The sequence below is a fragment of the Nomascus leucogenys genome, chromosome 16, assembly GCF_006542625.1.
Source record: "Nomascus leucogenys isolate Asia chromosome 16, Asia_NLE_v1, whole genome shotgun sequence".
Lineage (NCBI taxonomy): Eukaryota > Metazoa > Chordata > Mammalia > Primates > Hylobatidae > Nomascus > Nomascus leucogenys.
This window is the reverse complement of record NC_044396.1, coordinates 77432962-77460550: the sequence shown is the minus strand read 5'-3', so window position 1 is coordinate 77460550 and position 27589 is coordinate 77432962. Positions and strand designations below refer to the sequence as shown.

General features: G+C 45.0%; 1 protein-coding gene across 3 annotated transcripts in view; it reads right to left on the bottom strand.

The window, feature by feature from the left end:
* Positions 1-8912: 8912 nt before the first annotated feature.
* Positions 8913-27589, bottom strand: part of NSMCE2 (NSE2 (MMS21) homolog, SMC5-SMC6 complex SUMO ligase) — a 288122-nt gene continuing 269445 nt past the window's right edge. For all 3 annotated transcript variants that reach the window (XM_003256196.2, XM_030795270.1, XM_030795272.1), the window contains exons 6-8: positions 18845-18945; positions 18346-18452; positions 8913-9270 (exon numbers count right to left, since the gene is read on the bottom strand). In XM_003256196.2, the coding sequence (XP_003256244.1) occupies positions 9153-9270; positions 18346-18452; positions 18845-18945 (326 nt within the window). In that variant the 3' untranslated portion in view covers positions 8913-9152. The remainder of the gene's footprint in view (positions 9271-18345; positions 18453-18844; positions 18946-27589) is intronic.

Below are 27589 nucleotides of genomic sequence, written 5' to 3'. Positions count from 1 at the left end.
GCTAATTTTTGTAGTTTTCGTAGAGACGGAGTTTCACCATGTTGGCCAGGCTGGCTGCAAACTCCTGACCTCAGGTGATCCACCTGCCTCGGCCTCCAAAAATGCTGGGATTACAGGTGTGAGCCACCGTGCCCGGCCTGAACTTTTACACAGAAGGCTTTGTGTGAACATGTTTTTAATTCTCTTGGAATAAGAATGGAATTGCTGGGTTGTGTGTTAACATTTTTTGTTGTTGTTTTTTGAGATGGAGTCTCGCTCTGTCGCCCAGGCTGGAGTGCAGTGGCATGATCTCAGCTCACTGCAAGCTCCACCTCCCGGGTTCATGCCATTCTCCTGCCTCAGCCTCCTGAGTAGCTGGGACTACAGGCGCCCACCACCACGCCCGGCTAATTTTTGTATTTTTAGTAGAGACGGGGTTTCACCATGTTAGCCAGAATGGTCTCGATCTCCTGACATTGTGATCCGCCTGCCTCAGCCTCTCAAAGTGCTGGGATTACAGGCGTGAGCCACTGCGCCCAGCAGTGCGTTAACATTTTTTTAAAAAGCCAAACAGTTTTCAAAGTGGCTGCATCAACTTGCATTTCCACCAGCAATGTAAAAGCGTTCCTGTTTCCTTCAGTTTTACCTGCCTTCTTTTCAGAATCGTCATTCCCCCTCCACAAATCTGACACAGCTAGAAGGCAGATTTCCAAAACATAAAAATCTTCATACAGCCGGGTAATCTACCCACATGAGTCACCCCACCCTGTCTCCCAAAGGGTTCCAGACTTTTAATTTTTATTTATTTATTTATTTATTTATTTATTTATTTATTTATTTTTTGAGATGGAGTCTTGCTGTGTTGCCCAGGCTGGAGTGCAGTGGCGTGATCTCGGCTCACTGCAAGCTCCACCTCCCAGGTTCGTGCCATTCTCCTGCCTCAGCCTCCCCAGTAGCTGGGACTACAGGCACCCGCCACCATGCCCGGCTAATTTTTTTTTTTTTTTGAGACGGTGTCTCGCTCTGTCGCCCAGGCTGGAGTGCAGTGGCACAATCTCGGCTCACTGCAAGCTCCGCCTCCTGGGTTCACACCATTCTCCTGCCTCAGCCTCTCCGAGTAGCTGGGACTACAGGCGCCCACCACCACGCCCGGCTAATTTTTTTGTATTTTTTTTTAGTAGAGACGGGGTTTCACCGTGGTCTCGATCTCCTGACCTCGTGATCCGCCTGCCTCGGCCTCCCAAAGTGCTGGGATTACAAGCGTGAGCCACCGTGCCCGGCCAATGCCCGGCTAATTTTTTGTATTTTTAGTAGAGACGGGGTTTCACTGTGTTAGCCAGGATGGTCTTGATCTCCTGACCTCATGACCTGCCCAACTTGGCCTCCCAAAGTGCTGGGATTACAGGCGTGAGCCACCATGCCCGGCCTTTATTTTTATTTTTTTAATTTTATTATTATTATTTTTTGAGATGGAGTCTCACTCCATTGCTCAGGGTGGAGTGCAGTGGCGTGATCTCAGCTCACTGCAACTTCCATGTCCCAGGTTCAAGCAATTCTCCTGCCTCAGCCTCCTGAGTAGCTGGGATTACAGGCACCCACCATCGTGATTCAATATACACATTTTGGTCAATTATATACTAATTTGTGGCTAGGCACTGTGACTCATGCCTGTAATCCCAGCTCTTTGGGAGGCTGAAGTGGGAGAATTGCTTGAGCCCACGAGTTTGAGACCAGCCTGGGCAACACATCGAGACCCCATCCCTACAAATAAAAAAAAAATTAACTGGGCATGGTGGCCCGTGTCTGTGGTGCCAGCTACTTGAGAGGTGAGAGGATCACTTGAGCCCAGGAGTTGGTTACAGTGAGCTATGAATGTGCCACTGTACTCCAGCCTCGGTGGCAGAGCAGAGCAAGACCCTGTCTCTAAAATAGACAGGGTATGTGTGTGTGTGTTTGTACTAATTTCCATGTCAATCTGCTGTCCTTCCAAAGGGCCTTCTACTTCCCATAGGACCTAGTCATTGACAATATGACATGGAATCTCACTTCCTTTTTATTCTTTTTTTTTTTGAGACGGTGTCTCACTCTGTCGCCCAGGCTGGAATGCAGTGGCGTGATCTCGGCTCATTGCAACCTCCGCCTCACGGGTTCAAGCAATTCTGCCTCAGCCTGTAGCTGGGATTACAGGCACCCGCCATTATGCTCGGATAATTTTTGTATTTTTGTAGAGATGGGGTTTCACCATGTTGGGCAGGCTGGTCTTGAAATCCTGACCTCAGGTGATCCTCCCACCCTGGCCTCCCAAAGTGCTGGGATTACAGGAGTGAGTCACCTCACCCGGCTGGAATCTTACAGCTTTTAAAGAAACTTAGGGAGACATCCAAGTCTTTTAGTTTATGTGGGAAATCTGAGGCCTGGGGTAGGGAAGTGACCAATATCACCTTTATGTGCTAGTCAGGGACACAGAGGGTTAGTTCCCTTCCTGGAAGAAACTTTGCTAGAAAGAGAGGGGGTGTTGGAATAGAGGGAAAAGAGGGAAGTGTTGCAGAGAGGAAGGGGGCTGCTATGTGGTAAAATCCTGAACGCCAGAACAGGACATCATTCTGTAGGAAAGGGAGGCTTTTGGGTAGGATGTGAAATTACCCAATCAGTATTCTAGTAGGTTAATATGACAGGGGCAAGATTTGAGTCAGGAGGCCAGCTGGGAGGCCGGTGAATAGTCTTGGTGTGAAGTAAGGAGGGAGGCCCTGGATTTGGTGGTGTTGGCAGAGAGAACAAGGGAGGGGAGGATCACCCAGCTATGCTAAATTCGTGGATAACTGGAGTCTGCGAACCTGGGAAATGGTCTCAGTAACAGCAATAAGGAAGATGGGATAGAAGTGCAGGTCTGCTGACCCTGTATGTGCCCTCCATGGCCCTGGGGCAAAGAGCCCACCAGCAGGGCAGAGTGCTTCTGCTCACTCACTGTTCCATTCCAAGACAGGACTGACTGCGCACAAGTGTGTAACCCTGGGCAAATCACTTGATGACTCTAAACCACAGTTTCCTCATCTGTAAAATGGGGGTAATAACGAGGGTTCAGACTTAGCTTAGGGGATACTTTTAAGGGACTTAGACCTGAGCCTGGTGCATGGCAAGCAGTCAGTTCACACCAGCCTTGGTTCCTCTCAGTCCTGTAATTTATCTCTGTCCTTGCATAAAACCTCCGTCGGGGTGTGTCCAGCTAAAAGCAGCACTCCCCTCAGACACTGCTTCAAGCTGGACACTCCATGTTTGAAGTTTTATATAAGGTGAGAGAGAAATTATCTTTTGGAGTTTGTGGTAACTTTTAAAAAATTAATGAATTTATTTATTTTGAGGCAGAGTCCTGCTCTGTCGCTCAGGCTGGAGTGCAGTGGCGTGATCTTGGCTTACTGCAACCTCTGTCTCCCGGGTTCAAGCGATTCTCCTGCCTCAGCCTCCCAAGTAGCTGGAATTACAGGCACATACAACCATGCCTGGCTAATTTTTTTGTATTTTTAGTAGAGACAGGGTTTTGCCATGTTGGCCAAGCTGGTCTCTAACTCCTGACCTCAGATGATCTGCCTGACTCGGCCTCCCAAAGTGCTGGGTTTACAGGTGTGAGCCACCGTGCCCGGCTGTGTGGTAATGTTTTAAATGTGCTAGTTGAGTTTCTTAATATTATTAGCATTTTAAAACAATGCCATGTCCACACAATTGTCCTAGTCTTAAATCAGTCATATCTGAAAAACTATTTCGCTACAATGTCTAGTGCAGTTTTCAAATGCCACTTGTGGCCTTGGGGTAATCTCAGATAGGACTCTGGGATTGTCCTGGGAAAAGGAGAGCTGCAACTCCCACCTCCTCTTTGACTAGAACTGCTCCCCTTTAAACTGTCTTATATATTGGGTTACTAAAGAAGATGAATATAATTTTAACTGAAGAAAAGTTTCTATAAAAAAAAAACTCCTATAACAGAAACTTAATAAATATGCCAGATTGGGCCAGATGTGGTGGTTTACACCTGTAATCCCAGCTACTCAGGAGGCTGAGGCAGGAGAATTGCTTGAACCCGGGAGGAGGTTGCAGTGAGCTGAGATTGCGCCACTGCATTCCAGCCTGGGTGACAGAGCCAGACACTGTCCCAAAAAAAAAAAAAAAAAAAAAAGAAAAAGAAAAAAAAGCTAATAATATGCCAGATTGATATTAACAATCAAATGACAGACCTTCAAAGATGAAAATCAATTTTGTGTAAAACATCAAACTCTTTGAATGGCTAGACAAATTTATGAAACAGTTTCTGAAGGCTAAAGAAGGGAAAGATTTCAGAAGATATAAATACCATACCTTTTCAAAAGTGAAATACTGTTATTTTGCATTTTTCTAACTGGTATTGGTACCCATACAAATATTCCAGAATTCTCTTTAGGGTTGGGAAAAATGGAAATCCAATCTTGGGATGCACTTTATGCTTACCCCTATCTGTTTAATAAGCAAAGTATTTCACAAAATGACCACATTCCATGAAAAGTATGTTTGTTCTGGCTTAAATACAATCATTTCCTCCATAAAGTCTGATTCAGATAAAGCATCTTAGGAAATTCAAAAGCATTTAGTTCATAGACAACTGAATGTCATACTACTTTCTGAATTCCATAAAAGTGCTTTCAAAATTAATTCAACCATGTTAGACTATGCTTTTAAACTCAAATATGTTATTATTTAGTGGCTTTTACTGCCCAGTAGATGTCAAATTCAGTTATTTCCTGCATTTAAAAAAATTCATTTATCTTTCTTTTCTTTATTTTGAGACAGTCTCACTCTGTTGCCCAGCTGGAGTGCAGCAGTAGTGCGATCTTGGCTCACTGCAACCTCCGCCTCCTGGGTTCAAGTAAATTTTGTCTCTCAGCTTCATGAGTAGCTGGGATTACAGGTGTACGCCACAACACCCAGCTAAATTTTTGTATTTTTGGTAGAGACAGGGTTTCACCATGTTGGCTAGTGATATGGTTTGGCTTTGTCCCCACCCAAATCTCATCTTGAATTGTAACTGTCACAACTCCCACGTGTTGTGGGAGGAACCCAGTGGGAGGTGATTGAATTATGGGGGCAGGTCTTTCTTGCACTGTTCTCGTGATAATGAATGAGTCTCATGAGATCTGATGGTTTTAAAAATGGGAGTTTCCCTGCACAAGCTCTCTTTTTGCCTGCTATCATCCATGTAAGACGTGACTTGTCCCTCCTTGCCTTCTGCTGTGATTGTGAGGCCTCTCCAGCCATCTGGAACTGTAAGTCCATAAAACCTCTTTCCTTTGTAAATTGCCCAGTCTTGGGTATGTCTTTATCAGCAGCATGAAAATGAACTAATACAGTAAATTGGTACCAGTAGAATGGGGCACTGCTGAAATGATACCTGAAAATGTGGAAGTGACTTTGGAACTGGGTTAACAGGCAGAGGTTGGAACAGTTTGAAGGGCTCAGAAGAAGACAGGAAAATGTAGGAAATTTTGGAACTCCCTAGAGACTTGTTGAATGGCTTTGACCAAAATGCTGATAATGATATGAACAATGAAATCCAGGCTGAGGTGGTCTCAGATGGAGATTAGGAACTTTTTGGGAACTGGAGCAAAAGTGACTCTTGTTATGTTTTAGCAAAGAGACTGGCGACATTTTGCCCCTGCCCTAGAGATGTGTGGAACTTTGAACAAGACAGATGATTTAGGGTATCTGGCAGAAGAAATTTCTAAGCAGCAAAGCAAAGGTGACTTGGGTGCTGTTAAAGGCATTCAGTTTTAAAAGGGAAACAGAGCATAAAAGTTTGGAAAATTTGCAGCCTGACAATGGAATAGAAAAGAGAATCCTATTTTCTGAGGACAAATTCAAGCCAGCTGCAGAAATTTGCATAAGTAACAAGGAGCCAAATGTTAATCACCAAGACAATGGGGAAAATGTCTCCAGGGCATGTCAGAGACATTTGGAGCAGCCCCTCCCATCACAGGCCCAGAGGTTTTGAAGGAAAAAAATGGTTTCATGGGCTGGGTCCAGGGTCCCTCTGCTGTGTGCAGTCTAGGGACTTGGTGCCCTGTGTCCCAGCTGGGCAGCTGCTTCAGAGGGTGGAAGCCCCGAGCTTTGGCAGCTTCCATGTGATGTTGAGCCTGCAGGTGCACGGAAGTCAAGAATTGAGGCTTGGGAACTGCCGCCTAGATTCAGAGTATGTATGGAAATGCCTGGATGCCCAGGCAGAAGTTTGCTGCAGGGGCGGGGCCCTCATGGAGAACCTCTGCTAGGACAGTGTGGAAGGAAAATGTGGGGTCAGAGCCCCCACACAGTCCCTACTGGGGCACTGCCTAGTGGAGCTGTGAGAAGAGGGCTGCCTTCCTTCAACCCCCAGAATCGTGGCACCATGTGCCTGGAAAAGCTGCAGACACTCAGCGCCAGCCCATGAAAGCAGCCAGAAGGGGGGCTACACCCTGCAAACTCACAGGGGTGGAGCTGCCCAAGGCCATAGGAGACTACCTCTTGTACCTGTTTGACCTGGATTTGACATGGAGTCAAAGGAGGTCATTTTGGACCTTTAAGATTTGACTGCCCCACTGGATTTCAGACTTGCATAGGCCCTGTAGCCCCTTTGTTTTGGGCAATTTCTCCCATTTGGAATGGCTGTATTTATCCAATACCTGTACCCTCATTGTATCTAGGAAGTAAAAGTAACTAGCTTACTTTTGATTTCACAGACTCACAAGCAGAAGGGACTTCCCTTGTATCAGATGAGACTTTGGACTGTGGACTTCTGAGTTAATGCTGAAATGAGTTAAGACTTTGGGGGACTGTTGAGAAGGCATGATTGGTTTTGAAATGTGAGGACATGAAATTTGGGAGGGGCTGGGTGGAATGATGGTTTGGTTTGGCTGTATCCCCACCCAAATCCTATCATGAATTTTAACTCCTAAAATTCTCAGATGTCATTGGGGGAACCCAGTGGGAGGTGACTGAATTATGGGGGTGGGTCTTTTTTTTTTTTTTTTTTTTTTTGAGACAGAGCTCTGTTGCCCAGGCTGGAGTGCAGTGGCATGATCTCGGCTCACTGCAACCTCTGCCTCCCAGGTTCAAGCAATTTTCATATGTTAGCCTCCTGAGTAGCTGGGATTACAGGCTCACACCAAGGCTAATTTTTGCATTTTTAGTAGAGATAGGGTTTCACCATGTTGGCAAGGCTAGTCTTGAACTCCTGACCTTGTGATCCACCTGCCTCAGCTTCCCAAAGTGCTGGGATTACAGGCTTGAGCCACTGTGCCCTGCCAATTTTGTATTTTTAGTAGAGATGAGGTTTTGCTGTGTTGGCCAAACTGGTCTTGAACTCCTGACCTCAGATGATCCACCCACCTTGGCCTCCCAAAGTGCTGAAATTACAGGTGTGAGCCACTGTGCCCAGCCTTATTTCTTTTTTAATAGAAGCGAGGTCTTGCCATCTTGCCCAGGCTGGTCTCAAACTCCTGGGCTCAAGTGATCCTCCTGCATAGTGCATAGGCCTCCATTTTAATTAGACTTTTTGTACACACACACACACAGTTTATTTACAAAAGCTTTGGTTCTAAATGTGGGCTTCAAATATATTTTCATTTTCTAAATTATGTCAGTAGGGAGGAGGAGAGTATGGAGTTAAGAATGGAGATTTTAGGACTGGGCTCTCCAGATTCTGGTCCCAGCTCAGCCATTTCCTAGTTCCATCTCTGACTTTCCATGGGTGACTTCGCTTCTCTGTGCCTACTTTTCCTTATCTGTAAGAACTGTCCTTCTCTCATTGGGCTATGAAGATTATAGGAGTTAATATAATGTAAAGCACTTAGAATAGCACCTGGTATACAGTAAGTACTCAATAAATGTTAGCTATTATTAGCTATTCTTGGTTTTCCAGTGCCATCAGGGTATGCTTCGAATTTGGTTTAATTAAATAGTAAGGTTGATAAAAGGTTGCTAATGGAGACAACCGATTGGTGCTCATCACACAATTAGAATGTAACTGAAGACATTCGACTTAAAGACCCTGCTGGTGTAAGTCCATAGACTCTCAGGGGTCACAGGACATTAGGGAGCATCTTGTTGATTAGAGACATTAGAGAGCATCTTGTTGAACACCTTCACTTTATGGCTGAAGACACCAACATCCAGGGGGATGAAGTCACTTGCAGTGAGCCATCTAGATAAACAGAGAGCAGCTGGAATGTGGTTACTGTTGATGGTACTTTAGGCTCTTGGAGGGCTGCAGCAAAGTTTTCATTACAGGCATCAATTACCACTGCAATGCACTGATTAGCCAGTCATTGGAGCATTCTATTCCATTCAGAACGACAATAAAAGCATTTACATGTTTGGAACTGTCAATATACAATGTAAATACAAGAAAGCAAACTGACTTTGCTTTATAACCGAATGCTATTATTTACTATACTCATAGAAAATGCCTTGCAATAGGGGTGTTTTTATATGTTTTAATTTCAAATATCACTTGAAAGACATTCTTTTTTTTTTTTTTTTTTTTTTTTTTTGAGATAGAGTCTTGCTGTCGCCCAGGCTGGAGTGCAGTGGCGCAATCTTGGCTCACTGCAACCTCCGCCTCCTGGGTTCAACTGATTCTCCTGCCTCAGCCTCCCGAGTAGCTAGGATTACAGGTGTGCACCACCACACCTGGCTAATTTTTGTATTTTTGGTAGAGACGGAGTTTTACCATGTTGCCCAGGCTGGTCTTGAACTCCTGACCTCAAGTGATCTGCCCACGTCGGCTTCCCAAAGTGCTGGGATTACAGGCATGAGCCACTGCACCTGGCTGAAAGACATTCTTTAGTCAAAACTATTATAAAAATCAGTCTGATGTCCTTGAAATGGAAAAGCCTGCACCTCTGGAACAATCCATACATCAGGAGGCATGCAGGGAGGACATGGCAGATGATCAAAGTTTTATTTAACATTATAGAACACTTAAAAATAAACAATATGCTTGCATTTCTGTTGTGTAACTTTGAAAAATGTTTTCAAGCACACATAAAAGCATCAAGTTTTACCCCCAACAAGTATGCTATGTAGCCAGTCCCTAACTGCTGGGGTCAGCACTGCTCTCAACAGACGGCTGGGGTAGGAGGTAGGCTGCTGGTGTCCCTGCAGGCAGGTGGCTTTTCCTACTCGGAATGACGATATCTTTTCTTGTTATGGTTCTCAATCGCCCTTCTAAGTGCTTCATCCTGGATAAGATCTGACTTTCTTATATCCGTGTGGCTACAGCCAATTTGAGGGCAACTGTGAGAGAGAAAGAACATCAAGTCAGTCCCCTTTACTGCTTTAAGCAGAAACTTCTTTTATACTCAAGTGTTTAAGTAAGACATTTTACTGAAAAAGGAAAAGTGTCAAAATCAGGACCAAGGTGCGCTCATTCATTTATTCACTGAGTCCCTACCTGAGCCAGGCCCTGTCTGGGTGCTGGGGACACACGCGATACGTGAGTAGTGCCTGCCTTATCATGAGCTAACTTTTTTTTTTGAGATGGAGTCTGGAGTGCAGTGGCGCGATCTTGGCTCACTGCAACCTCTGCCTCCCAGGTTCACACCATTCTCCTGCCTCAGCCTTCCGAGTAGCTGGGACTACAGGAGCCCGCCACCACACCCGGCTAATTTTTGGTATTTTTAATAGAGTCAGGGCTTCACCATGTTAGCCAGGATGGTCTCGATCTCCTGACCTCGTGATCCACCCGCCTCGGCCTCCCAAAGTGCTGGGATTACAAGGCGTGAGCCACCGCGCCCGGCCTATGAGCTAACTTTCTAATGAGGAAGACAGGCAACCACTAGGGAACCAAATAAATGCTTGCTGTAAGCTCGGGTCACCTTATGGGCTATGAGGGCAATGAAGCAGGGTCAAGGAGAGAGAGTGCTGCGGCCACGGCTTGATTGGCTGGACTCGGGGCATGCCTCACCGAACACATCTTATCTTGGGCAGGACCCAGAATGAGGCATGTGGAACAAGTCTGCACATGGTCTGGGCTGAGGCAGTAGCAAGTGCAGTGCTGAGGATGTCCAGCTTGGTGCCCTGGAGTGACAGCAAGCTCTATGTGGCTGCAGCGACCCAGGCAAGAGGGAGAGCAGTTGGAAGTGAGGTCAGTGGGCCAATGGGGCTTTGGAGTTTATTTAATTTAATTTATTTATTTATTTTGAGATGGAGTCTCACTCTTTCACCCAGGCTGGGGTGCAGTGGCGTGACCTCAGCTCACTGCAACTTCCGCCTCCTGGGTTCAAGCAATTCTCCTGCATCAGCCTCCTGAGTAGCTGGGATTACAGGCACCTGCCACCATGCCTGGCTAATTTTGTGTATTTTTAGTAGAGACGGGGTTTCACAATGTTGGCCAGGCTGGTTTCGAACTCCTGACCTCAAGTGATCCACCTGCCTCGGCCTCCCAAAGTGCTGGGATTACAGGCATGAGCCACCGTGCCCGGACTTGGATTTTATTTTAAATATGAAGAGAAAACACTGGAAGGTTTTGAGATGGAGGAGGAGTGTGTTTGGTTTACATCTGGAAAATGTTACTCTGGCTGCTTATGGAGAACACAAAGCAGGGAGGTAAGAGAGGGGCGGGGAAAATAGTGTGGGGGATCCTGCAGGGTGCAGGAGAGAGGTGAAGGCAACTTGGCTGAGGGTGGTATGGCGATCAGCTTCAGGACATGCTTGACCATAGAACCTATAGGACTTGCCGACGGAGTGGCTGTGGAGCATAAGCGAAAGGCAAGAAGCGAGCTTCATCTGGGCAGATCAGTGACTGGTAGTGCCCTTTATTACAGTGGGAAATGATGGGGCAAAACAGGCTGCAGCACAGAACCACAGTCCTGGTTGGTATCTGTTTCCTCTGGAATGGATGCCCAGTAGCCTTCCCAGAAGAGAGACTGAGTGGGCCACTGGGACTCAGTGGAAAGGCTGCAGCTGAAGACATCAGTGTGAGTCACCCTGAAAGGGGTGGAAACAAGCCACGGCTCTGCTTTGATGTGGTCTTCTCTGAGGGCAGTGGGCTGGATGCAATCACCTATTTCTTCTCAAAGAATCTGGTTCTCAAAGTGGACCAAATTTGGTAGATTAGAGGCCCAATGTTTGGAGTCAAGCTAACCTAGGTCTGAATTTTCTCTCTACCACCTACTTGCTAGTTGTGAGACCACAGGCAATTCACAATAACCTTCTTGAGCCTCCCTTGCCTCTGATTTAAAATGGGGAGAGAACCCCTATTTCCCAAGGTGACAGTCAATACTGTTAATTCCCTCCCAGATCCCCTGTGCTCAATAATGTTAATTCCCTTCCAGATCCCCTGTGACTATCATGTGTTCCCTAATCATCATTCTTCCAAGAAGTTGTAAAGTTCTGGATCTATTTCTATCTTGCATATATCCCACACAGGCATGCACCCATTCATGCATTAATTGACTCTTCTAGGGATCAGCCCTATGCTAGGTTCTAAGCATGCAACTGTGAAATACAAATATATGGTTCCTGCTCACACAGAGCTCTGGCCCAGTGATCTGAGACAGCTCTCCATAAAGCACAGGATATTAAGACCAAAAACAATAAATATGCAAACCACAGTAAAGATGCAAACCAGAAGGAAAGAAAGTTGGTCATGGGAGCTCCAATTTGTCTAGTGATAGGGAGCCCAACAGTCCAACATGAAAGAAAGTATTTCTTGGCCCTGATCTGTGGATCAAGGAGTCTTTACATTAGAGGGGCATTAATCAATGAAATATAATATGCTTAATAACAGTATTTATTTTTAAAATATTAAAATATGGCCGGGCACGGTGGCTCACACCTGTAATTTCAGCACTTTGGGAGGCCGAGGTGGGTGGATCACATGAGGTCAGGAGTTTGAGACCAGCCTGGCCAACATGGTGAAACCCCATCTTTACTAAAAATACAAAAATTAGCCAGGCGTGGTGGCACACGTCTGTAATTCCAGCTACTCGTGAGGCTGAGGCAGGAGAATTGCTTGAACCCGGGAGGTGGGGATTGCGGTGAGCCAATATTGCACCACTGCACTCCAGCCTGGGCAACAGAGCGAGACTCTGTCTCAAAAAAAAAAAAAAAAAAAAAGTGCCCTACATACTCAGGTACATGATGTGTTAAATCATAATTATAGAAAGGCAATTATATGAAAGAGGATCAGGGTGATTTGGCCCAGGTATGCATCATTTTGATGATTTGGCTTTGCATTAGGGCAAGGCTGGAGAAATGTTTTACACTAGTTTAAAAATCTGTATTTCTTTCCCAGCCTGTTCCCCTATGCTGAACTCTCAAAGCGAATTCCCTTCCTTCCTTCCTTCCTTCCTTCCTTCCTTCCTTCTTCCTTCCTTCCCCTCCCTCCCCCCCTCTCCTTCCTCCTCCTCTCTTCTCCTTCCTTCCTTCTTTCCTTCCCTCCCCCCTCCTCCTCTCTTCTCCTTCTTTCCTTCCCTCCCCCCTCCTCCCTCTTCTCCTTCCTTCCTTCCCTCCCTCCCTCCTTTCCTTCCTTCCCTTTCTTCTCCTTCCTTCCTTCCTTCCTTCCCTCCCTCCCTCCCTCCTTTCTTTCTTTCTCTCTCTTTCTTTCTTCTTCTTCTTTCTTTTCTTTTCTTTCTTTTCTTTCTTTCTTCTTTCTTTCTTTCTTTCTTTCTTTCTTTCTTTCTTTCTTTCTTTCTTCTTTCTTTCTTTCTTTCTTTCTTTCTTTCCTCTCTCCTCTTTCCTCTTTCCTTTTTTGACAGGGTCTCATTCTGTCACCCAGGCTGGAGTGGCACTATCTCTGCTTACTGTGACCTCTGCCTCCCAGGCTCAAGCAATCAGTAGCTGGGCCCACAGGTGCATACCATCACACCTGGCTAATTTTTAAAAAATTTTTGGTAAAGACAGAGTTTCACCCTGTTTCCCAGGCTGGTCCTGAACTCCTGAGCTCAAGTGAGCCACCTGCCTTGGCCTCCCAAAGTGCTGGGATTACAGGCATGAGCCACTGTGCCTGGTGAATTATGTCTGTAAGTATGAAAACAAGCAGCTAAGATCATGAAGAGGATACAGACACTTTTGTGACTAGAAAAGCCAAGTATCATAACTTTGGCTTCCATGACATTGAAATGCAACTCCAAGTAGGTTGCTGGGATGACCCTCCCTTAAAACATAACCCTGAATATCTGCTTTGGACTGCCTGGCCTTGGTCTCTTCCACTGTACCCAGCAAAGGCCTTAACTCTCATAGCCAGACAGTGAATAAGCAGAGAGGGAAGTGGAGAGTGAGGTGGGGAGGACTTCCTGATGACATCATGGTTTTAGTCAGTGCACGAGAGCACACTGAGAATGCCTGATGGACTTAACCACACACTCAGTTGCGGAGCAGGCGCCCACCTTCGCTTCAGTGGGATGGATCCCAGGGTGAGCCATGTCAAACGAGGTCTGAGCTCACTGAGGAGATAGACTCTGATGGTAGAGGCATGAACCAAATAGCCCTCCCAAAGGGAGCTGGATGGCCTACTGACAGAACTGCAGGCCCAACAGTGAGAAAGACCTGGGCTTAAACCCCCTGGCTGTGTCACTCTGGGTAAGTGACTAAAGTCTCTGTGCCTCAGTTTTTCCCTTTAAGAACATGAAGGCAGACCACAAGCCTGTCAAATAAGGCTGAGAAATAAGCAGGCTGATGTGTGTTAAGGACTGGGGAGTTCACTTCAGGTCCTGCCGTGCACCAGTCCCTGCCCTAGTCCACAGCTTCCGCTTCCGCTCTCAAGAAGCTCGTGGAGAGGAGCCAGCTGCACTGACAATGTTGGCATGACATGGGGTGCTAACGACATTTTGTCCAGCATGAATAAGGGCTCAGGGAAGACTTCCTGGAGGCGAGGTTGATGCTGGAACTGGGAAGGACCTTGTTTCTCACTTCATCTCCAATAAACACAAGTTTTTAAAGCAGAAAGGATAAGAGAAGGCCATCATGCCACAGTGCTGAATCAGGGCATGCCTCTTGTGGAGAAACAACTGTCTCCGTAAGCATTCGGCATTAATCCCACGACATCCTGGTGTGCGAGTTCAGTGTGGCAATACCCGATCTTCAGCTGCCACATCATCGCTGTGCAGGAGGCAGCCCTTCAGGCCTCGCAGGAGCGGCTGGGTCCCCACCTCCAGGCACTACCCGGGCAGAGCATTTTGCTGCAGCATGGGGCAAGCACAAAGGTGACTGCTGAGCAAAGGGAACTGGGTCTTGGGGTCCCACAGGGCTGTGGGGAACCTTGGCCTCTGCAAATGCTCAAGAATACACGATTCTGGGAGTTCCTGGATCTGGGTCCCAAGAATTCCAAGGTTTAGTCTACAAGCTATAGACAGAAGGTCTATAGAGACCTCTGGAAATCTGAGTGGGAGGGATTCCTGTCATACCTCAACACAGACAGTAATTCTATCTTACACCCCCTGAATCAAATAATGTGTCACTAAGCGGCATAGGGAGTGATAACAACTCTATCAGCCTCAGTCTTAACAACCCTACAGCTATTTGTTTAGCGCTCTTTGCTCCCAAAAGAGCTTTCAACTAAGTGCTTTTGCTACTCTTCTGCCAAGAAATGTGCTGGTCCAGACCTAGAATGGAATTCCCTACCATTTCTTTGGCCCCTGAAATGCTGTGAGATGCTGATGTTACCTCCACTTTACAGATGAGGAAACTGAGGCGGAAAGGTTGAATGGCTTATTGTAAGTGTTGAAACAGGAATTCCAAGCACAAAGCTGGAGTTCTGCTGTCGAATGACCCATTTCTATTCAACTTCATTTTATTACATGCTCTTAAATATGACTTTTAAAAATATGTTTCCTGTTCTCAAAAAAGCAAAAAAGTGACTGTGGTCAAGTTAGAAATATTAACATATGAAAATTATAAGGTTGGGAGGCCAAGGTGGGCAGATCACTTGAGGCCAGGAGTTCGAGACCAGCCTGGACAACATGGTGAAACCCTGTCTCTACTAAAAATACAAAAATTAGCCAGGTGTGATGGCATGTGCCTGTAATCACAGCTACTTGGGAGGCTGAGGCATGAGAATTGCTTGAACCTGGGAGGCAGAGGTTATACTCCAGCCTGGGAGACACAGTGAGACTGTCTCAAAAAAAAAAAGGAAAGAAAAAAGAAAAGAAAAAAAAAAGGAAATCATAAGGCAGCTTTATTTTTACGCGGATAAATAGGCTTATTATTAACAGATATATTTTAGGAAATTATTCTAACTACTGTGCTTGGCTGGGGCTAAAGTCTCAACAATATTATTCTGACTCAAGCCAGTGCAGAGAGGCCTTCCCAGGGCCTGAAGCTTGCACAGTAAAATTCAGGCAGTGCCCAGAACACAATGGACCTGGAATTCCAGTCTAAAAAAACAAACATAACTAGAACAATCTAGGAGGAAGAAATGAGACAATGTGTCATGGACATTTCTAAACAAAGCGAACCCAGAAATACTCATCACTCTAATGTGCATCATGGGAAATGACACGACTTCATGCTTCATCAGAAACTTCTGGAGTCGGTTTCAAGAAGGCCCTGAGTTCTAATCTACTGCTGCCCAAATGCACCTGGCCTTCAGAACCCTGCCCACCCCGCCCACAAGTTCTCATGAGCCTCCACTCCTTATCACTCTTCCTGGCTCCTGGCTATATTTTAGACTGCTTTGCTGGGGTCTTCTTCTGCTGATTGATCTTTTCATTGGTCAACAAAGTGTTTTTTGAGGGTTGGCACCAGGGTGCTGAGGCATCACAGTGAGCAGAACGAAGTCGGGCTCTGGCCTTGTGGAGATCATAGGGGAGTCGCGGGTCCTGCCTTGCTGGCTCTCTGCTGGTGAATGCATTTGTTTCAGAGCTGCATCTGCGATGGTAGTTGAGCGGGTTCACTCGTCTACACTGATAACCTCCCAATCCACATCGATAGTTCTAAGTCCTCCCCTGACTGCAAAACTCACATTTGCTGCACTTCCTGGACACTTCCACGGGGCTATATTGCTGGGACCTTGAATTTAGGATGACCTGAGCTGAGTCTATCACAATCCTCCAATAAGAGTGTTCCTCTCTCATGCCTTCTCTGGAGGCTAATGAGCAAATGACAGTACTAGACACCCAGATGAGAAATGTCAGCCACCCCTCGCTGCTTCTTCCTTTCTCTTACATTCAGTCAGTCGTCGAATATCGTTAACTGTACCTCCACAATCACTCTTGCATCTCTATGCCCTAATTTTCTATAACTTAATCCACTGACTTTTTTTTGCCTCATGCCTCCTTAATCCATCTCTGCATTGCTATTGGAGTAACTTCCTAAACTCCAGGTTGGCTCATCTTACTCCTTTAAAACTGTCCTCCTCTCCCATGCCTATAGAGCAATGGTGGAAAAAAACGAAGAGGATGTTGATAGTGGCTCAAGTTTGAAGATGATGATGGGATAATTTTACTGAGCCCTACTGTGTACCAGCTACTTTAAGTAATTTGCATGTATCTTATTTAAATTTCAAATATGCCAATGAGGTGATTATGATTGTCATTCATTTATGGATAAGGAAACTAATGAAAGCATGCCATGGCCGGGTGCGATGGCTCATGCCTATAATCCCAACACTTTGGGAGGCCGAAGCGGGTGGATCACCTGAGCTCAGGAGTTTGAGACCAGCCTGGCCAACATGGAGAAACCCCATCTCTACTAAAAATACAAAATTAGCCGGCGTGGAGGTGCATGCCTGTAATACCAGCTATTCAGGAGGCTGAGGCAGGAGAATCGCTTGAACCTGGGAGATGGAGGTTGCGGTAAGCTGAGATCACGCCATTGCACTCCAGCCTGGGCAAAAAGAGGGAAACTCAGTCTCAAAAAAAAAAGAAAGCAAGCAAGAAAGCATGCCATTTAACAACCCAGAATCCTCCCTCTTTTTTTTTTTTTGGAGACAGAGTATAACTCTGTCACCCAGGCTGGGGGCTGTGGCATGATCTTTGCTCACTGCAAGCTCTGCCTCCCGGGTTCACGCCATTCTCCTGCCTCAGCCTCCCCAGTAGCTGGGACTACAGGTGCCTGCCACCGTGCCTGGCTAATTTTTTGTATTTTTAGTAGAGATGGGGTTTCACCGTGTTAGCCAGGATGGTCTCTATCTCCTGACCTCGTGATCCACCTGCCTCAGCCTCCCAAAGTGCTGGGATTACAGGCGTGAGCCACCGTGCCTGGCCGAAATCTGACATTTCAACTGTAACTCAAATACTCAAAACAGATCAAAATGTACTAAGAATGTCTACATTTTGCAACCATTAGGCAGCAAAGCCACTATTCTTCTAGAATACATAGGATAAGTTACTTGCCTGAATGACCATCAAGATATCTTTAGTCTCCAATATATTATCTCTAAGTCCACACCCAGATGAGGAGTGCTGGGGAATTCCAATTCTAGGTCTGGACCAGCAAATTTCTGGGCAATGGAGAAGCAAGCCACACATCAAAGGGACTGTTATCAGAAGTCAATTGAGAACTAGTCACACCTGCAATTCCATTCCTGCAACAAATCCATGATAAGAGCACAAGAAATGCCAAACTAAGTCAACGCCAGTCAGTCTGGCTAACTCAGGATTCTATGTTATCACAGGAACAGAGCATGGTTCTCCATGGTTGTGGGAGGAGGGGAAGGAAGGTGAGATATATATATGTGTGTATGTATATATTATATCTATTTAAAGATAAATAATATATGATATACATATAAAACAATATATAACATATAATATATATTATGTATATTTATAAAGATTCTGCAAAACTTCCAATTAAAAAAAGAATTTATCATTCATGAGTTAGCCATGAATTTACCTAAACCTTTTTTTTTTTTTTTTGAGACAGAGTCTAGCTCTGTTGCCCAGTTTGGAATGCAGTGGCACAATCTCCGCTCACTGCAACCTCCGCCTCCTGGGTTCAACAGATTCTCCTGCCTCAGCCTCCCGAGTAGCTGGGATTACAGGCACCTGCCACCACGCCTGGCTAATTTTTGTATTTTTAGTAGAGATGGGGTTTCACCATGTTGGTCAGGCTGGTCTCGAACTCCTGACCTCAGGTGATCTGCCCACCTTGGCTTCCCAAAGTACTGGGATTACAGGCATGAACCACCACGCCTGGCCTTATTCTGTTTTGGTGTGGTTGAAGTTCCCTCAGCTTCTTCCTGAACAGATTACTAATTTTTCCCTCATGTATTGTTTTTCCAGAAAGCTCACTTCCATGTTTACAGTATTCAGGAGGTGAACGGAATTTAGAAGAGACATTGAAGTGTCTTTTCCTCTAGCGTGAACACGCCACCTCTGAGTGACTACCACTAGGGAAGGCTCCACTTCCTTCCCTGCGTCCACTCACCAGGCCTTTTTCTTCCGCTTGTGCCTGGACTCAATCATGCGAACAATGGCGTCCTCTTCATAGGTGTGGCCACACACTTTATTTTTCACTGGCTTCTTCATTTCCTCCTGTAATCAAGGAGATGTTGGGCTTTCAGGAATGATAATGATCAACTTCCAGTAGCTGTTTTGTCCTAGTCCTGAGCTTTCTATGCTTAACTTCCCATTCTCATGGCTTTAGATAATTATTAGGCTTTAGATAAGGAAATGCAGGGAATCCAGTGGCAGTACTGTCATTTGGCCTGTAGGCCATGACTTTAGTCCCGGATCCTTAAGGGCATGATTGACTGACAGCTCTCTCCAGCCCAGGAACCTCCCGTGGATACTCTTCAATCCCCAGCACTTTTCTTTACTCCCTCCTTAACTCCCTAAGTGAAATCAAACCAGAAAACAAACAGGAACCTTTCTGCCTCTGTGAAGTGAATCGTATTTCTTTCAGGGGAAGTAGGAGGAAGCGGTACCTTTGTAATGGGGCAGGTGAAGTTGGTCTGACTTTGGGTCACAATTATATCTTCATCCACTCCTTCTGTTCCGTCAGCTTCTCTGTCAGCTTGAAGACCACCTAGAGGAAAATGGAGAGTTGATAAGCCTCTCTGGTCTAACGTCAAAGAAAAGGAAGGAATGGAAGGAAGGGAGGTGAAGAGTTTCTGGGGGTGCATTTGGTGTTGGCCCCTATGTAGGGACTGAATGCATAGAAACTCTTCTGCTTTTCAGAGAACACTACGGGGTACCTCATTCTGACTATTTTTGATAAGGGAACTGAGGCTCAGAGCAGTTAAAAAAATCTTTTTTAAAATTATAGAGAAAGTGACCAAGAGTGTGGCTTTGGAGTCAGAGAACCGACTTGGTGATCTCTTTCTTGTCCAGTGGTGAGATGCTGGGCTAGCAAGGTGCCCTTTTTTAAAGCCCCTGCTTTACAGCCTTGTGGCAAAGATTAAAAGAGATGAAGAATGTGGTACACTTTGCACAGCTCATGGTACAAAGCAATAATCGATAAACAGTCATTACAATTAGGTAGTGCAGGGCTTCTCAAACTTTTTAGTTATAGATAGGTATGAACTCCTTTAAGCTTTTTCTATGTGGGTTATATTTATCAATATTTAGCATATTAGACATTAAGATTGAGAAATTTAAAATTCATTAAAAAATAACAATAAGGCCGGTTGCGGTGGCTCACGCCTTTAATCCCAGCACTTTGGGAGGCTGAGGTGGGTGGATCACGAGGTCAAGAGATCGAGACCATCCTGGCCAACATGGTGAAACCCCATCTCTACCAAAACTACAAAAATTAGCTGGGCATGGTGGCATGTGCCTGTAGTCCCAGCTATTCGGGAGGCTAGGGCAGGAGAATCACTTGAATCCAGAAGGTGGAGGTTGCAGTGGGCCGAGATCCTGCCATTTCACTTCAGTCTGGTGACAGAGCGAGACTCTGTCTTAAAAAAAAAAAAAAAAAAAAAAAAAAAAAAATTAAAAATAACAATAATAATCCCACTACGTTACCATAAACAACATTTTAAAAGTTACAATTATATTTCCAGAACACCCCCCCATACACACAGACATACATAATGAGAAGAATGGCATTGTTTTCCATTTTTATAAATATCTCGAATGTCTGGCTTCACAGCAGCCAGTTGGATTTGGATGCATTCAATCTGTCACAATATCACATATCCTGTAGTCTCTGGGAAAATTCACTCATGAAAAGAATGAGAGTGAAACAGGCAGATGAGATCATACTATTATTATAAAGACAGTTTTGACCTTATGGACACTCTGAAAGACCCTTGGAGCACCCTAGAGATCCCTGGCCTGCACTTTGAGAACTGCTGAGTGATAGTGACAGGACTGGCTTTGAACAGAGCATGAGCTGCTTCTGAAACTGATGTTCTTTGCATTACATCCCATTTGCCCCCAACTGAAAAACAAAACAAAATCAAAAACAGATGATAAACAACCTTTGAATGGGATGATGGGAGTATCTCACATGAAAACCATTCTCTCTGAAGAAAAGATACTTGTAATTTTGCACAGAAGTTAAAGATCAATAGCTTTTTTTTTTTTTTTGAGATGGAGTCTTGCTCTGTCGCCCAGGCTGGAGTGCATGCAATGGCGTGATCTTGGCTCACTGCAACCTCCGCCTCCCAGGTTCAAGTGATTCTCCCGCCTCAGCCTCCTGAGTAGCTGGGAGTATAGGTGCGTGACACCACGCCTGGCTAATTTTTGTATTTTTAGTAGAGATGGGGTTTCACCATATTGGCCAGGCTGGTCTCGAACTCCTGACCTCAGGTGATCTGCCCGCCTTGGCCTCCCAAAGTGCTGGGATTACAGGCGTGAGCCACGGGGCCTGGCCAAAAGATCAGTAGCTTTCTAAACATGTGTTGATGGTGTAGTCCTTTCTCCTTCCTTCTCCTTTCCCTTTCCCTTCCCTACTCTTTTCTCCCTTCCCTTCCTTCTTTAATTTTGGCAAAATAATACAGACATAAAAATGGCTTTCCTCTTATGTGTGAGAGGAAGCCCTTGTTTCTGGTTCAGATGGTGTGGCATACCTTTCGGTTCCATAGAACTGATGACTGTGGGCCATCACCTAGGCCAGATGAGGTGTTTGTTTGCAAAGGCACTACAGGTTGAGTATCCCTTATCCGAAATGCTTGGGACCAGAAGTGTTTCGGATTTCGGACTTTGAAATATTTGCATAAGCATGATGAAATATCTTGGGGGATGGGACCCAAGTCTAAACATGAATTTCATTTATGTTTCATATAAAGCTTACACACATAGCCTGAAGCTAATTTTATACAGTATTTTTAACACTCGTGTGTACTTGTTGCATGAGGCCAGATGTGGAATTTTCTGCTTGTGGCGTCATGTAGGTGCTCAAAAAGTCTTGGATTTTGGAGCATTGTGGGTTTTGGATTTTGGGATTAGGGATGCTCAAGCTGTACTGAGGGGCAGGGAAAGGGCTGCAGAGCTCTTGTTCAAGGTAACCTAGCGAATTAATTGCAACACAGAGATTCTGCCTCTAATTACTTTGTTTTTCTTAGAGTCACCTCCTTGGAGTAGACTGGTGTATTTGTATGCCAGCTTGCTGGCCCCTAAACCAGCTTTTATTCTTTGAAGAAGGCAGTGAAGATCTCAGAGCTTGGGCATAACCAGTCAGAGCATTTTTAACCACTGTGCATTAAGGTGCAGTGCCTCGGGGCTTCCAGCTTTTCAGAGAGCTAAACAAACATCTGAGACCTTAAAAACCATTGATTGGCTTCAAAACAGAGTAACAATAGTACTGAAATGACTAAATGTTAAAGGTCTAGACAAATGTGAAGTTAACTTCATTAATTGTTGATCCGGTAATCAAAAATACATAATTTGGAAGTAATATGTAGGGCTGGATTTATTTCTTCATAAACTTCATAAAAATTTCCCAGTATGGTAAGATAATTGCTGAAACTAATAGTCAATTACAAATTAAATCAGTTACTGGTAGCCAACCTATTTCCAAAGCAAAATTATACAAATATTTTTTCAAAATTTTGACAGCAAGGCTGGGTGTGGTGGCTCATGCCTGTAATCCCAGCACTTTGGGAGGCTGAGGTGGGCAGATCACCTGAGGTCAGGAGTTCGAGACCAGCCTAACCAACATGGTGAAACCCCTTCTCTACTAAAAATACAAAAATTAGCTGGGCGTGGTGGTGGGCGCCTATAACCTGAGCTACTCAGGAGGCTGAGGCAGGAGAATTGCTTGAACCTGGGAGGTGGAGGTTGCAGTGAGCAGAGATCATGCCATTGCACTCCAGCCTGAGTGACAGAGCAAGACTCTGTCTCAAAAAAAAAAAAAATTGACATCAATAAAATTATATATATATATATATTTTATTTTTTGCGATGGAGTCTTGCCCTTGTCGCCCAGGCTGGAGTGCAATGCCACGATCTTGGCTCATTGCAACCTCCACCTCCCGGGTTCAAGCAATTCTCCTGCCTCAGCCTCCCGAATAGGTGGGATTACAGGTGTCCGCCACCAGGCCCAGCTAATTTTTGCATTTTTAGTGGAGACGTGGTTTCGCCATGTTGGCCACGCTGGTCTTGAACTCCTGACCTTGTGATACGCCTGCCTCAGCCTCCCAAAGTGCTGGGATTACAGGCGTGAGCCACTGCACCCGTCCTAAAATGATATTTAATAGGGCAGGTACCATATTATAGTATGTTTGCTGTGGGGTGGGGTCTCTGGAAATTATATTGCTCATGGCCATGATGGGTTTTCATGCTTCTCAGGGCCTGTCTTTGGTATTCATAGTGCAAGAGTTAGACTCCTAAGAGAGTCCCTTTATCAATCCACTGACTCTTCACCATGGCTCGGGAAAGTTGGACAGGTAAGGAGAAAAGTCAAGGAGAAGGCGAGGAGCCGTCTTTCCTTTGGATTCACTTTTCAAAGCCTCCTCCTATGGGCTGCTGCCTCTCATTTCTGATCGTGTGTTTAAGAGTAAAAATAAAAGTAGCTCTTTCTTAATTTTGTACACCATTTATTCTGAACTGATGGCTGGTTTCTGACTGTATACATTGTACCAGAGAATTCACCAGAAAATCTGTTGGATGAATAACAGAGTTCAGCTGATGTGAAAGACTGTGGGTTTGTTTGCTATTTCCTATTTTTAAATTTCAAAAGGTAGAGGAAGTAAGAAAGCACAACTCAAATGCAATGCCTACCACTAGAGAAGGCTGAGTGGGGAACTTCAAAATTGTAGGTGGCTACCAGCATCAGTGATCACGAAAGAAAAAGGTAACAAAAGTGAGACTGGGGAAGAATGTCACGAGTGAGTAAGAGACCACAGACCAAGAGTCTAAAAAGAGAAAGACTCTCAATAGCTAAACTTCCCTAGAGACAGAACATTTCCTCACTCTCAATCTATATTTATAGAAATTGACATTAGCGTTGGGATTCTCCAGTGTGCTAACAAAAGGTCGCATCTGGCAATAAATATCACTTATACTGATTTAGATGACGCAAAGACAAAACTTTGTGATAAGTCTGGTAAAAGGAAGATGGGAGAGAAAATATTGATCATCTACTAGAATCACATAAGTTTTAAAGTTGAGGTTATCTATCTATCTTGAGTCTCGCATTTACCTGAGACAAGTGAGATACAAAGAAAGTGTAGGTTTTGTCCAAAGTGATGCAGGAATTTAATAAATCAATGTGTTGTTCTATTTTCTCTGACTGGTTCATTTGGATATTAATATCTGTGTATTGGTTCTGGGAGCTCCTCTGCTCCGAATTTTTTTTTTTTTTTTCTTTTTTTGAGACGGAGTTTTGCTCTTGTTGCCCAGGCTAGAGTGCAATGGGCATGATCTCGGCTCAATGCAACCTCCGCCTCCCGGGTTCAAGTGATTCTCCTGCCTCAGCATCCCGAGTAGCTGGGGTTACAGGCATGCACCACCACCCCGGCAAATTTTGTATTTTTAGTAGAGATGGGGTTTCTCCATGTTGGTCAGGCTGGTCGCGAACTCCTGACCTCAGGTGATCCGCCCACCTCGGCCTCCCAAAGTGCTGGGATTACAGGCATGAGCCACCGCGCTCGGCCCCAAATCGTTATTTCATTGATAATAATACCTCAAATTTACTGAATGTTATATAGCAGCTACTGTGCTAAGCATGTCATATACATTATTTCATTTACTCCTAACAAAATACTCATGAAGAATAACTATATTGTTATTCCTATTGTGTAGCAAAAGCCCCACTATATATATATATATATATTTTTTTTTTTTTTGAAATGAAGTCTTGCTCTGTTGCCCAGGCTAGAGTTGCAGTGGCACAATCTCAGCTCACTGCAACCTCTGCCTCCTGGGTTCAAGTGATTCTCGTGCCTCAGCCTCCCAAGTAGCTGGGATTACGGGCGCCCACCATCATGCCTGGTTAATTTTGTGTATTTTTAGTAGAGATGGGGGTTCACCATGTTGGCCAGGCTGGTATCGAACTCCTGACCTCAAGTGATCTGCCTGTCTCGGCCTCCCAAAGTGCTGGGATTACAGGTGTGAGCCACCATGCCCAGCCAACCCCACAATGTTTTTAAGGCAAATGTAGAAAATATCTGCTTTATAAGAAAGCAACAATTGGATTAAATCAGTTTAATCTTTAGTAAAGAGGTTACAAAATTTTCCTAACTATAAGTAGAAAAACAAGCAAACTAGTCATATTGTTTTCTATATACATAGACGATGTTGTTACAAGCATATGCCAGCTGTCCAACTTCTGACCAATGGACTGGTCTCAGACCTCTACTTGACCTCCAGATGCCCCAGCCCAGGGTGCCCCAGAACTCTGCTGAGGCAGGAAGCCTGTATAAGAACTAACATTTACAGTGCACCCATGAGGGATGGAGCAAGGTAGAGTTAGGTAACTTGAATATGTTTTTTTTTTTTTTTTTTTTATGTCACAAAATGAACACCAAAAGGAAGGAGAAACCCTGGATATATTTGAAGTAGTATTTCCAAAGGTCTACAAATACAGTCCAGCAATGTAAAATTGGATGGGAGGTGTTGTGAGGGCATTGATTGGACCCCACGATGTAAGTTCCCAATTTTTGTGGCTAGTCAGTTATGACTCAGGGAAGAGCCAAGCAGCTCTGCCTTTGGTCCTCCTCTTCTCAGTCACCATCCACCGAGTTGCTCAAAGCCAAAGCCTTTGGAATCATTCTTGGTTATTCCCTTTTCTTCATTCCTCACATCCAATCCACTGGTAGGTTCTGCTGACTGGTTCTATACCATATTCCAAATCTAGCCCCTTCTCTCATTCTCTACTTCATGCTTTGGTCCAAGCCACTACTGCCGCCTGCCCAGCCCACTGCAGTTGCTTCCTAACTAGTGTCCCTCACAAAGGGCCACAACCGCCCATGTCCGCCTCTTGCAGTGGCCTAGACAGCCTTGTGTGACTCTGTCCCTGACAACCTAATATGGTTTGGCTGTGTCCCCACCCAAATCTCATCTTGAATTCCCACATATTGTGGGAGGGACCCGATAGGAGGCAACTGAATCATGGGGGCAGATCTTTCCCATGCTGTTCTCGTGGTAATGAATAAGTCTCACAAGATCTGATGGTTTTAAAAAGGGGAGTTTCCCTGCACAAGCTCTCTCTCTCTTTGCCTGCCACCATCTATGTAAGATGTGACTTGCTCTTCCTTGTCTTCCGCCATGATTGTGAGGCCTCCCCAGCCATGTGGAATGTTGAGTCCATTAAACCGCTTTTTCTTCCTAGTCTCAGGTATGTCTTTATCAGAAACATGAAAACAGATTAATACGCAACCTCTCTGCTCAGTTGTCCTGTCTCCCACCATGCTCAAGGCACACTGGCCTTTTCTGTTTCTGGAACATGCCAAGCTCCTCCTGTCTATAGGCCTTAACACTAACCTGTCTGGAATGCTCTTCCTCCTGCTCTGTGCCTGTCCTACTCCTTCTTGTCATTTTAAAATGTCAGTTTAAATGTCATCTCCTTGGCGAGGCCTTCTCTGATGTCCCAAGCTAAAGAAGCCACACAGACTTTCTCTATCACATCACTCTTGTTCTCTGCACAGCACATGTCCATAAGTGCTATTTCTCTGTCTGTCTTTCTTCCCCACTCCCCCTCCCTCGTTCTCTCCCAGGAAAGCAGGGCCTTCATTCTCTTGCTCACGGATGTTTCCTAGAGTCTAAAATAGTCCCTGGCATAGGGTAGTAGGTGTTCAATAAACATCTGACAAGCAAAGTGCCTCATCCAACAAGACAGGAGTGGGCATATTTTTCACAAGCTTACACTTAACATATTTAGCAGACGTGGCAACACAAACACATACACACATCCTCACACAATGATGATTTTATAGGTTTCAGCTAAATGACAGAGAGGACTTCACTCTCGCTCGGGGTGCAGTCCTGGACTCTGAATTACATGTCAAAGGCAGGAAGTAAATATAAGCTTGAAAATTACAGTAGGCTGTGTGGTAATTACAAAGGAGAATCCAGACATGGTCTTGTGGTCAGAAAATACATTTGGTACTGGCCACACACAGCTCTAGCATTAGTCACTTGTCTGTCTTCAGGCATCCCAAATTTGGCTACCAGTTAGGAAGTTTTATGCCAGCTGGGAATAAAATTTGATTGCTATGTACTTTTTCAATTAGGCTGGAACATTTCTTTTCTTTTCTTTCTTTCTTTTTTTTTTTTTTAAAGACAAGCTCTCAATATGTTGCTGAGGCTGGTCTTGAACTCCTGGCCTCAAGGGATCCTCCCACCTTGGCCTTCCAAATTTCTGGGATTGTAGGCATGAGTCACCATGCCCGGCCTAAGCCTGAACACTTTCCTAAAAGCACTTTTCTCTTGAAACTATGAAAGTAGCATATGAAGAAAATACTTTACAAATATTTGTTGCCTGCTTGAAATGCTTATTAGGCTGCCCATATTATTTTACTTGCATTATTCCAAAGACAGTTTATTTGGAAAGGCTGAGCTGGTGCTTGGAAAATTTGGGGGCCATGCTAATGTGCAAAAGCACATTGATTCCAAGTTTGAAATTCTTTAGTTATAGCATGTGAGTATGTATCTGTGCCGATTCCTGATTTGTTTCTCCTACTCAGTAACCTATGGCTGGGGCTACCAGTAACCCCACCTGTGGACTCAGACACATCTTAGGCTCTAAGTGGAAAAAGAGATATTCAGCAGGCTCAGTTCTTTTGGTTTGGAATTAAGAGCTCTGTGGAGTGTGTGTGTGGTGTGTGTGTGTGTGTGTGTGTTGCTTTGAGATCCACTCCTTGGTACTCTTGGGTGTCCAGCTTTGTACCTCAGTTTCCTCATGGGACTGGTGGCCTGTCCTGACTGCCAGCTGTTTGGTTGGGCCATGTTGCCATTTGCCTTCTGCAGGAAGCTGAATCCTAGGTTCCTGTATTAGTCTGTTCTCGTGCTGCTAATAAAGACACACCCAAGGCTGGGTAATATTTAAAGGAAAGAAGTTTAATGGACTCACAGTTCCACATGGCTGGAGAGGCCTCACAATCATGGAGGAAGACAAAGGAAGTGCAAAAGGATGTCTTACGTGGTGGCAGGCAAGAGAGATGAGAACCAAGCGAAAGGAGTTTCCCCTTATAAAACCATCAGATCTCATGAGACTTATTCACTACCATGAGAAAATTAGGGAGGACACCGCCCCCATGATTCAGTTATCTCCCACTGGGGCCCTC